Source organism: Trypanosoma equiperdum (genome assembly GCF_001457755.1).
Source record: "Trypanosoma equiperdum strain OVI genome assembly, contig: ctg_1073, whole genome shotgun sequence".
In the NCBI taxonomy this organism is placed as follows: Eukaryota; Euglenozoa; class Kinetoplastea; order Trypanosomatida; family Trypanosomatidae; genus Trypanosoma; species Trypanosoma equiperdum.
Genome location: NW_027123031.1, coordinates 39,055 through 50,813, shown reverse-complemented (window position 1 = coordinate 50,813; position 11,759 = coordinate 39,055). Strand labels below are relative to the sequence as shown.

Here is an 11,759-nt window from a genome sequence, read left to right as displayed (position 1 = left end):
ATATATATATATATATATATATTATTAGGGGCAACAACATCTCTAGCGTACATTTAAAAAAAAAACATACACTGCAGTATAGAGGACAGTGCATTTTCAAAATGCCCCACGAGCCGTCGTCAGCAACAGATTTTGTACAGGACTACGCGGCCAAACGTGCCGCACAGATTGAGCGCGCCAAAAAGATTCGAGAAGAGCGGCAGCAACGAATTACTCGTGAACAGAGACGCTTCTCCCCTTCCGCCTCACGGCAGCACACCGAGGAGGATAGTAACGGCGTTGAAGGATTAACGCAGAAGCAACCCCCTGTGGCTCCATCTGTGCAGTGGGAATCTGCAGAAGTGCCTCCTTCAGCACCCGGCACACTCACTGGAGGGCGGACGAGCCTCCACCCACCCGCCCGCGCCCGCCGAATCGCAAATGTCGTCGAGGAGGACTTCAAGCGAGCGACACGGGCGGGGATCATCACTCCCGATCAGGCACGACAACTTTGGGCCATGTTATCTGACCAACTGGTTCAGGTGGATAATCCTCATGCCAATAGTTTTTCATCCGCCAGTATTAGCACACCCGCGGTATCAACACTTGTTGAAGGAGCGGTTCCAGAGTTCGGAGGTAGTATTTCAATGGACTCCCTAAGGGCCTCCATAGCGCAATTTAAAGAGCAACAACGGAGGAAACAGCAACAGATGATGGGAGGAGAGCCTACGCAGTCAGTGCGAGGCGCCGGTGCAGGTCCCCACGCGGGTAGGGGAAACAACAACAATAACGGTGCCTTTAACGGCGTCAATGAGGCGTATGACGTCGCGACACGCATGTTCTCACCAGCTGTGACCCACGACACCGCATTTGGGGCAAACCGTCAAGTGGTGCCGCGTGGCAACAACAAGGAGAGCGGCGGTGGAGTGATAGATGAACCACAAGGTGGCGAGGAAGAGTGGGTATTGCGCCCGAGCCCCACGCCAGCAGCAACGGGGAGGCGAGGGAAGTCACAGAAGCCGGCATGGAACTATGATGTGAGTGTACCGCATGAAAACGAAGATAACGGCGGTGGTGGTGCAATCCGTCAAGCAGCACCTCCTGCACCACAGGGGAAAACTGCGGCTCCATCACGGACGGCATTGGCCAAGGGGGCCGGTTCAGGGCAACAAGGAGGTGGTGTAGCGCTGCAGTTCGACGATATACCCGTTGGTGGTGGCAACCGTAACAACTTCAGCGATAGAGAACATCTCACGAACGAAACGACAGGCGGCTCGCGACCTCCGAAGCAAGGTGTTAAGGCTGGTGATGGGGCACCCACAACCTCAAAGAAGCACGGGCGCCCACATGCCACCGGTACGAATAGTGGGAACAGCAACAATAACAACACTGCTGTATCCGGCTACGGGCAACGGCAGGCTGGCGCTTCAGCAGGCGGTGCTGCCTCGTTGGACGATGTTGTGGTTGGTGGTAGTGGCGGTGGCATTAGTTACAATGATGTAGGCAAGAGCGGAGTAGCGCCTCCACCTCCGGCAAACGAGCCATTGCTTCCCTGTAACCTATGCGGGAGAACGTTTCGCTCCTCCATCTTAGCTCGCCACGAAGCGGCCTGTGCGAAAGTGCAAAAGAAGCGGCGTGTGTTTGACATGAAGGGGCAACGCTTGGAAGGTATCGAAGGGATCCACGATGTTGCACCATCGTCCCACATCTCACACGGCAGAGGCGACGGTGGAACCTTTGGCGCAGGTAAGCAGAACACTACCGCCCAAATGGGTGGACAAGCCAAACTACCTAAGTGGAAGATTCAGCATGAACAGTTTCAGGCCGCAATGCGCGCGATGCGGCAGGTGACACCGGAAGATGCCCCGGGCGGGAAAAGTGGCGCGCAGAGTACCGGTAGCAAAAGTACACAGCAAAGGCAGTTGTCACAACCGGTGCCGTTGCCGGCAGAATATGATGACCGGGTGCCCTGTCCACACTGCGGGCGGAAGTTCGCCCAAATGACGGCTGAACGGCACATCCCAAAGTGCGCGACAACAATAGCAAAGCCCAAAGGACTTCGGCCAACGCGGCGGTAGCAATGAAGAGATTCGACTCCAACAACCCGGAGTTGTGGCATCAACAGTGAGACATATTTCCCCATTCTTGTACGAGAGTGGTGACAAAGTAAACACACATGCGCATATATGCATATATGCATACGTATGTATAGGCGTCCTTGTGTGCATTCGTTTATCTGCTGTAGCTTATGAACGTATGCCTGCAGGGCAGACTTTACGTTGTGGGTTCGTTGAAAGGAGCGGCTTTGCCCGTTCCGTGAGCGTACATCAACTCTTTCCAGTTTCTGTTCTCTTCAGCGTTGCTTTATTTGGTTTGGCTTGTGCTTGTGGGGGATGCTACGGCCACACATATATTTATATATATTTATATATATATATATATATATATATATGTGTGTGTGTAGCCGTATGGTGGTGGTGGAATGGAAGAAAGGAAAAGGACGAATTGAGCAATGATTCTCTCAGGTTCACGTACGTCACCCTTCTTCCTTTTTTTTTGCTTTTTTTTTCTCCTTCTTGTCTCGGCTAAGTGTTTGTTTGTTTTTTCATTATGAATTTTCCCTCTTTTTTTCCTCCTCCCCCCCCCCATGTGTTTTTTTTTACTTTCCTTAAATTGTTCACACGGGATACTTATGTTCCTGGGGACCTCTTCAACGTGGCACCGCAGCCGTTCCTTCTCTTGTTGATACGCACGCGCAGACACACTTTACTCTTTCCACCCATTTTTTCTTTAATTTTCCCCCTGTATCATACACGTGGTGTGCATTTGCATCATTTATTATTACTATTATTACCATTATTACTATTGTGACTATTATTGTTAAAACGTTTGATGGTTTGGTTGCATTTCACCCGCCCACCCCCAGCGACTGTACTGAAGGGAGGTCGGGAATGACACGGGCCATCAACGGCAGCGACGGTGTTGATGGCGCGGAGTTCATTTAACGTGTGGAGGGGGGGAAAAAAAACTTGTTTCATGCTTCTGCACTTTTCCGCCTCAGTTGTATATGTGATCCTAGTTTATATTTCTATACATATGTATTGAGCTGATGTGTTGTCGTTGTCCTTTTTCTTTGTTGTTGTTGTTGTTGTTGTTGTTTTTTCCATTTGTCTACGACTGTGTGAAGGTGCTGTGTGATTTTTGGTACCAATCGCCGTCTGTGTGCATGTGTACGTGTTTTTGTTTGACCATGCATGCACAAAAATGTTTATGATCAGCATTACCGCTGCGGCTGACCATCGTGCTGACGCTGTTATGAAATAACCGTTTGAGATTTTATTTGTAATCACGTTGTTGTCGTATTGTATTTGTTTCCCTTTTTTTTTTTCATATATGGAGCGAAATATACCGCATGAAGGAAAGATTATTCAGCACAAATTATATAGAAACTAAAGGGGAAATGAAGAGAAAAACATAGCAGGTTTTCATCCCTCTTTGTCATCTCTCCTCCCTTTTTCTCAGTTACATAAATATTTATTATTGAACGAGTGAAGAAAAACACACAGGGAGAAAGGGGGGGAAGAATAAAAGTATACATACATAAATGTAGTAGAAAGGAGGGGAAAAAATGGAGGGAAGAAGAAGCGTAAGGTGCAACTATGAGAAGAAAGAAAAGGAAGAAGAAAAAGTGAAAAATAACGAAATCGGCTGCTTGAAATTCAGTCACAAAGTGTATAAACATATGGATATAAACATATGTAAATATTTGTTTACATCGATACGCATGTGTGTTTGTACATGTTTACATATTTTATATAGAACAACGGGTAAGAAGGTGGGAGTGGTACCGCAAATATTTTTGAAGTGGGCGATTGATACACGAATGTTTGTGTGTTTGCTGATGCAGACACGAAATTTGTTCTTCTTCGTTTACATTCACTTGAAGCGTGTGGAAACAGCTTATGTGAGGTGGGATATGAAAGGGAGAGAAGAAATGCCTCATATAATTTTGGACCACAGTCGCTGGATATATACACTCACATACGCGTATTCCGATCCTTTGTGTGGCACACACTTTACAAGGTCAAATTTTCTCACATGCACAACGAAAGAAACCATGAGGTGCAGTTGTTTGCCTGTTTTTGTTGTGTTTTTTTTCCGTTTTTTGGCCGCGGTTGTATAAGTATCAACGTCATATAGACTCAGCATAAGGCAAGTGAATTTATATGTATATATATATATATATACATTTTTTCAAAATGTTTTCGCGCTTCCCCTTCCCTTCTCCTACAAACTTACCAATCGTTTTCTTCGTCTCTTGCTCTTTTCTTTCCTCCCCCCCTCCCCATCCCCCATTACCGTTGCCGCGGAGGGAAACAAAAACACGCATCCGGTGCCCGCCATTAACTAACACGTGTATGCATCATCAACATCATCATTCTTATTCACAAACATTATGTAAGCTATAACTCTCTCTCTCTCATTTCTCTCACCTGGTATTTCTTACATATTAATATAAATATGTTTGCATGTATATATATATATATATATTGGGAGTTAGGGCTCCCGCACATATATACCCGCGGTTTCCACAGTTAAGTGACTTCCCTCGTCCTGCGAAACACATTGTTTTTATGCTTCGGCACTGTACCGCACATAGACGGTACCGAACAGCATGGCGGGAGCTGCTTCACCCACTACCCGTGCGTGCGCGGAAAATGGAATGGCTGAAGCGTGATGCTGTCGAGGAGAATGAAGAAATATTGCGTAGACCATATTATACCATCAAATCTTACGCCCTCCCACCTGCCGTTGGGCGTCAGGAATCGATACACAATTCTAACAACATTAGAGGGGGGATGCACTCATCTCACAGTTTAGATCTCATCATGCGGCAACCACGGCGGGTAAAGACGCCAGAACAGTTGCAAGCGCTGAGGGATCGGTTGCGCTTCATTGGAGTGAAGGGCCCCATGCCACAAGCAACATCGGTATCAACGAAAAGTTACGCGGATACGTATGGCAGTAGGCTGCGACCGCGATATCCGGAGAGTTGGGACACGGTACCGCCGCATCAGCCATCACGGGAGTTGTTGTAGTGGCGTGGGAAGAAAATGAAAAGAAAAGAAAAGGAGGATGGAAGTTGCAGCGACGACGCACAAATGCATTTGGTGTGCAGAATTAGTGCTGGAGTTTACTCAATTGTTAGTTATGTTTCCCATAACGTTGAAAGGGGCAACAGCATGGAGTGGGGGACCAGTAAGTGGAGCAGAAGGAAGGTGAGTTTTATAGGGCCCCGTGCACAGTACATAACTCCTTTTACTTCAATGAGGTGAGCGGATGGGCAGCTATAAAAGCCGAGCCGGTGATTTGAAACGTATCGTTGTTGGATGGAGATATATTTATACGCTGGCAGATATTCATCTCCCTCCTTTTCGTGTGTGTTCTTCGTCTTTAAAAAAAAAAAATACACGTCTTAGTACTTGTATTGATGGTCGTCCAACGGAGCGTCTACTGCTTTGTCGCTTTGCCAGCGCTCCCTCATGCCCAACCCCCTGCGACACTGTACAAACATATGCAGCTTGAATAAAACGTCACACCTCTAGTTGGAAATTTGTTTTCTTTTCTTTACCTTTCTTCTATCTGTTTTTCGTTTTCCCACTTTGCTCAGCGGTTATTGGCACCTAATTGTACATTAGCCAGTCTGTCGAGGAAGCCGCGGTTGATTTTTATTCTTTTAGCATTACCGCTGCCGTCGTCTTCTTGCCTCTGTTTCCCCCTATTGGTCGCTCACAGCCGTGCGCAAGCGAAGAATATATATATATATATATATTTGTGTTGACAGACTTTGGCCGCACAAAAGCCCACATTGTCGCCTGACGAAGCGAAGGAAAGAAAAACAGAAAATACATAAATAACTAGAGAAGTAGATTCAGTAACTGTTTAGGCTGCAGCAAATGGATCAGAAGACACAGGAGTCAGGTGCGCTCTCACTGCGGGATGTTATGGAGCGGCCCTCAGATGAGGAAGCGCTGCAGTTGCTGCTCAATGAACACCAAAAGTATTACATTGGCGCGCTGGATGATGACGACTACATGAGCAGCGACGGATCCGAGGCGATTTACAGCGATGGTGCGATCAAAACAACAACAACGACGACTACCATGACCGCAACGAGGACCACAACAATCACCACTGCTGTGACTCTTGCCAGTGGCGACAGCGTTAGCAACGGCATTAGCAGCCGCAGCTGTGAGCGTGCCAACACTTGTGGTGGATTAACAGTATCCGATAAAGTTATCAACAATACCGTTTACTATGGACTCCCTGGCGTGGTGGAAGCATTCAATGTGCGCACACTGAGTCGCATGGATTGTCCACGTACATGGGTTGTGCCGCGCGGGACAATTCCGGCATCCTGCTATGCCAACACTGTGACAGAGAAGCTGGACGTAAACAGCTGTGCATTAGTGGATTATAGCCAACGGCGGTGCCTTGTGTACGCACGGAGCGAATTGCTGCAACCGCAGGGTAAGGCTGGGGACCGAATGCAGAAGGTCCTCGCTGTGTGGCCTGAAGGAAGCACGAGATATCGCCACAACCAATTTCACAATGGCAGCGGCAGCAGAGGTGACACCGGTAGTCAGGCACAGGTGTGGCCGCAGGAGAGGAGTCCTTCACCGACAGGGACGCAGTCGCCACTTTATTGGCCCGCTTACGTCACACGGGTGGTGGGTGTCTTTGAGGACCCGCTGCTTGAAGTTGCATCGGACCCATTGTTCCTCAACACTATCCCTGTCGCAGAGGCAGCCGCACATCATGCCGGATCCGCTTCTAACGGTGTAGAGAAGGAGGGGGAAACATCCCAGTGGGCGAAGTGTTGTGCGTGGCTAAAAAGTCACAACGATTTCAATGAAGTTATTGAGTATGCTTTGACGGTGCCCATGAGGATCTGTGTTGACGTAACATACTGCATTGACGAAATAAGCGAGGGACGGCGCTTGACGATATTACCCTCTGTCCGCTATGCAACTCCGAAGGATGACGTTAGCAGCAATGAAGAGGATGACCAGGAGGTGTTGAAGCACGCTGAGCATGTATGTAGTACATTAAAGGCTGGCCATAGTTGCTCGTGTATTGTGCGCCACGAGTCGCAGTGCCCGATCCTCACACCTGAACAGATCCCAGAGGTGGTGTCCATACGGAACTACTCCCACACGGCCATTTTGGGTCGAAGAAAAGGTCATGCATCGGCGGCAGCCCTTTCTTTGGGGTGGAAAAAGCCTTTGGGATGTGTCACTGAACAGAAGAGCCCCGAACGCTCGAGTAGCGCAACTGGCACGGTATCGATGAATCATTCGTTGATGAAGTCCCCGGGATCCCCACGGAGGGCCCGATTGAATGGCGACACCCTCTCACAGAATCCCATAACAGCACTAGAGATGTTAGCGGGCCCCATTTGTCAGGCACAGCAGTTTGTCTTTCTTCGTCCCAACCCGCAGACCGTTGCCGAAGCTCAGCGGGCGGCCATTGAGGACCTTCGGGCACTTTGGATGAGGCTTCGTCGACCCTCACGGGCAGTACTGAAGGCAGAAGAGGAGGCTGAACGCTCCAGATTTAATCCCACGTGTACCCCACCAGACGAGAAAAGCGAAAACAAAACCGCTTCCTTTGAATATGTCCCTCCGTACGTGCAGTCGGACCCACCGAAGAACACGGGGTTAGACACTTCGGATCTCCCCGCCCCGCATGGTTGCTATGCACCGGAAGATGTGACAGATGACCACCTTCATCGGAAATTGAAGTTGTTACAGGGTCAGACCGCTGAGGGAAACCGGCGGGGCAAGCCAAGTTACCCACCGCCAACATTCAACCCCAGTTATGAGGGACCGGCCACACCAGACTTTGAGAGAGGGTGCTGTCCGCATCGGGTGGCGCCTTCCCGACGAGAGGTACGCGATAATTCGCCTTCAGTACGCTGCAGGCACGACAGCGATGTTGATATGACGACGACAAGCGATCGTGGGGCATTTGCTGGACCAGTTGGTGGTCCCTCTAGAAGAGGTAGTTTGTGTCGCAATGGCAACAGTTGCAATAACAGCTTTAACCTCCGCTACAGTGGATGGAACGGCAGTAGGCTTAATGCCACTACAAATTCATCAATGGAAACCCCTCCGGCGAAACCTAGTAGAACGTATGCTCGCGGGACCTCGACGGCCGCCGTGCTGTTCGCGGAGCAGGACGAGTTCAATTCCACTGAGCACCTGAACAGCAGCGAGCAGCAAAAAACAGAAAACACCTCTTATCGAGACCAAAGAGGGGAAGTGCACGAAGCCCACGTCGGGAAGAGTACGTGCATTTCGCCTCTACGATCACGTGGTCACGCTGATTCGTTTCGCGTTGAAGAGAGCTTGTCCACAAAGTCAAAGACGCGTATGTTTGGCTCTGCGTCAGCTGATGTTGTAGATCGTACCAAAGAGACCAGTGGAAATGGTCGTACACTAACGACGCCAGATGAAAATGTCACCGTGAAGAGCACGGTGTTAGAGCAGAGTGCGGTGCCTCGCGGTGCGCTGACAGCATTCCAAGAGTTTGAAAGACGGGTAGCAAGAGATGTCAGAGTCCAACAAGCACGCGCAATTGAGTTGCCTCGAGAGTGCACTTTGCGAGATGTTGTTGCAGCACGAGCGTTGGATGTGCACGAAGCATCGTTAAGGAAGTGTTCCCCCAGCCAAACACCCGTGGGAAAGACTGAAGAAAAGCAGGCAATGACGGCCCCGCCGTCGGCGGAGAAGCGGGGGAACTCCGCAACCAAAGCGGATAGGGAGGAAGGGGAAGGGAAATTAAACCCCCTTTCCCTACGAATGAGCAGAAGCCAGTTGGAGGTTCAAGCCCCGGCCAGGCAACAAGAGCAACAAATGTGTGTGGGCCCGTTCCGCAAAGTTGAGGATTCTGACGTTGGAGTCCCGCGTCACGACAAAGCGCTAAATGCGCGGCGCGCAACTGAGCAGTCACAACATCAAGAACAACAACATGGAAGTCTGACTTCCACCGTGAAAATATCAGAGCTCAGCAACCCCACTGTCGCGCCACCAGATGCTAACAAAAACGATATGCTGTGTCTACTCAAACAAGAATTTCAACGGCTTCAGAGCCAAAGCACCAGCACCGAACAGGCAACCATAGAATCCGGTCGCGACCCAGCACTGGAGAGGGAGCGTTGGACTCCGCAGGCTCCGGGCTCATTGTGGTCGGTTCAAGAAAGGCAACAACAACAGCAGCGGTATAGTGAGAACGCAACTCGCAGCAGCAGAAACCCTAGCTTTGGGTTTCCCCGTGATGATTCGTCGGTAGCTGCAAAGCAGCAGGCGGTGCAATCACCACACCAAGACCGCTTGATTGAAAGCATGGTCCCTGTTGGCAGAAATTCCCAGTCTTTATTTTCCCAACGTGTGTCACCGTCGCTCTCGGTTGAACAACAACAACAGCAGCAGCAACGGCAGCACTCGTGTAGTCGGGTTTCATACAGTGAAAATGTAGTCACAGGACCTGCTTTCTCCTCACCATCAAACGCGAAGCAGTCCGTAACGCAGCATGAAGCCTTCACGGCGACCAGTCGAAGAAATTCCGATCTCAGGTTCCCTTCACAAGCCGCGTCACTGACCTCTCAGGTGTCAGCCACCCCGGCGCAACGTCCAGAGCGCTCCAATGAGAACCTGCTCTCAAGTACGAAAAGCCTGGACTCCAAGCCTGCTCGTTATACTCCACCATCGTTGGCTGTTAGGCACCGTTCCGATACGGAGACGGCAAATGAAAAAGAAGATCGGCGGCGAGAACAGCGATCGGGCAGTGATATGATCAGTACTGTGCATTCGGATGCTGAGGTAACTGTTCGTGTCCCGTCACCCAAGTCGACACGGCACCAAAGACAACGCCAGTATCTTGTGACCAGTGATACCTCCAGCACGAGGAACTCTAACCCTGCCATCACCCATCAAAGCGAGTCACACGCATACTCGTATTCCGCTATGCAATCGATATATAAGGAGCGAACAACCGGGAGTTTACTCTCCAACGCGAAGAATTCCGATGCCAAGGGCGTGCGTCCCACGCTGTCACCGACAGCACTCCAACAGTCCGATGCGCTTGTTTCATATCAATCGTGGGCCCGGGTAGGGAAGGAGAAATCCACAACCAGGAATTCGGATGTTGAGGTGGTTGTTCGAATTCCCTCGCCAAGCAAGAACCGAAGTGTGACGCATTACTCGCCCACTCACGACTCCAACCGCAAGAGTTCTGACGTCGAGGTGGTAGTTCGCATTCCTTCGCCCAGCAGCAGGAGGTCCGAAACAGTGCAACAACAGTCACACGACACATCACAAACGCAACGGTCATCGCTAAACTATCCGCGCACACCCTACACAAAGCCCAGTTCCGTTATGTTGAAGGCGAGTAGTTACCCGCAGTGCGATGATTTTCCGCTTTTACGAACATCAAGCCACATTTCTGAACACGGGTTAGATCGCCACCGCCACGGGGTCCAATCCAACAGATCCAACAAAAACGCGCTTTCAACCAGCCGAGGCTACGCGGCTCTCAGCACGTCTCATGTGGACTGTCCGTCGCCACTGCCACCTGCTGCTGCTGCTGGGAAGTTTGCCGTGGAGGTTATTGCGGACGACCCGCGGCTGCTCCCGCAGGCAATTCCTCATGAAGGCGCTGGCAAAAGCGGAGTGTCTAGTCGGTGATAAAAGATGCACAAAAGGGTTTTTTTTTATAAAAAAAACTGAAAGGGGGGAATGAGGTGACCACTGAAATAATCTCTGACTAACGGACATTACCATGATGTAACACTGACTTTATTTGATCCCCTCTTTTTTATTCCTTTTCCGCTCGCTTTGTTTTGCTGTTTGTTTTTGTTGTTTTTGCTCTGAGGAGGTGATGATGGAAATGAAGAGGCGTGCAGATGCACGTATGTGCAGAGACGAAAGAAAATAGAATGAACGAACACAAAAAAAAAAAAAGAAAAATGAGTGAAAAACAATATGCGGATGTGTTTGAGCAGAAGTGATAGCAGTAATACGGAGAAATCAAAGGAGTTTTTGTTTTTGAAAAAAAAGGAAGTGAAGGAAAGAGATGACATGTGGGGAGGCGCGATGTGGCCCCGACTCACCAAAGACCACGTCCGCGTACGTCCAAGTAAAAAAAAAAAAGGAATGTAGAGAACGTTTTAGATCGTCGTGCGGTAGAATTCAGTGGGGGAGGGTGGAATTTATTTGTCTTTATTTTGTTTAGTTATTAGCGTGCATGGTGCCTCCCCTTTATCTTTGTTTTTGTTTTTGTTTTTGTTTTTCTTGAAAATCATCATCCTATTAGTTGAAATGAGGTCCGGTTGTGGGGTTTGAAACCGTCTCCGATACGTAAATAACATTAACGATAATATCAATAAAAAGTAGTCCGCTCGTATGTAAAGAGAAACAAAGTTTTAACAGAAGAAAGGGAAGAAATTCAAGACGGAATTTATTACGTCAAATGAAGAGAGGAAAATATCTGCTTGTGTAAGTGTGCGTGTGCGTTTTCCATTTCCTTTTTTTTCTTACCTTTTCTTTCTTTTGTCTTTTTTTTTTTTCTTTCCTTCCTCTGAAGTGTCCCTCTTCCAGAGGTCCAACGGCAGCGCATAACTTCACACTCGTGAAAGCGACCAGGGAAAATAATGCGTTTTTTTTGCATTTTTATTGTGTTATGTTGTGTTCTTTGCTCCAAACACAAATGCAAACACG

At 49.1% G+C, this 11,759-nt stretch overlaps 4 protein-coding genes across 4 annotated transcripts; all 4 read left to right on the top strand.

Annotated features, from left to right (window-relative positions):
• Positions 1-101: 101 nt before the first annotated feature.
• TEOVI_000529000 (zinc-finger of a C2HC-type, putative) lies at positions 102-2,057 on the top strand (the record flags this gene model as incomplete). The annotated part of the gene is made up of 1 exon (XM_067220175.1): positions 102-2,057. The coding sequence occupies one exon, from the start codon at positions 102-104 to the stop codon at positions 2,055-2,057; it is 1,956 nt and encodes a 651-aa protein (XP_067076276.1).
• A 1,550-nt stretch (positions 2,058-3,607) lies between these two features.
• TEOVI_000528900 (uncharacterized protein) lies at positions 3,608-4,162 on the top strand (the record flags this gene model as incomplete). Its single annotated transcript, XM_067220174.1, has 1 exon — positions 3,608-4,162. The coding sequence occupies one exon, from the start codon at positions 3,608-3,610 to the stop codon at positions 4,160-4,162; it is 555 nt and encodes a 184-aa protein (XP_067076275.1).
• Positions 4,163-4,613: 451 nt separating this feature from the next.
• TEOVI_000528800 (uncharacterized protein) lies at positions 4,614-5,078 on the top strand (the record flags this gene model as incomplete). Its single annotated transcript, XM_067220173.1, has 1 exon — positions 4,614-5,078. The coding sequence occupies one exon, from the start codon at positions 4,614-4,616 to the stop codon at positions 5,076-5,078; it is 465 nt and encodes a 154-aa protein (XP_067076274.1).
• Positions 5,079-5,936: 858 nt separating this feature from the next.
• Positions 5,937-10,727, top strand: TEOVI_000528700 (bilobe protein, conserved; the record flags this gene model as incomplete). The annotated part of the gene is made up of 1 exon (XM_067220172.1): positions 5,937-10,727. The coding sequence occupies one exon, from the start codon at positions 5,937-5,939 to the stop codon at positions 10,725-10,727; it is 4,791 nt and encodes a 1,596-aa protein (XP_067076273.1).
• Between the last annotated feature and the right edge of the window lie 1,032 nt (positions 10,728-11,759).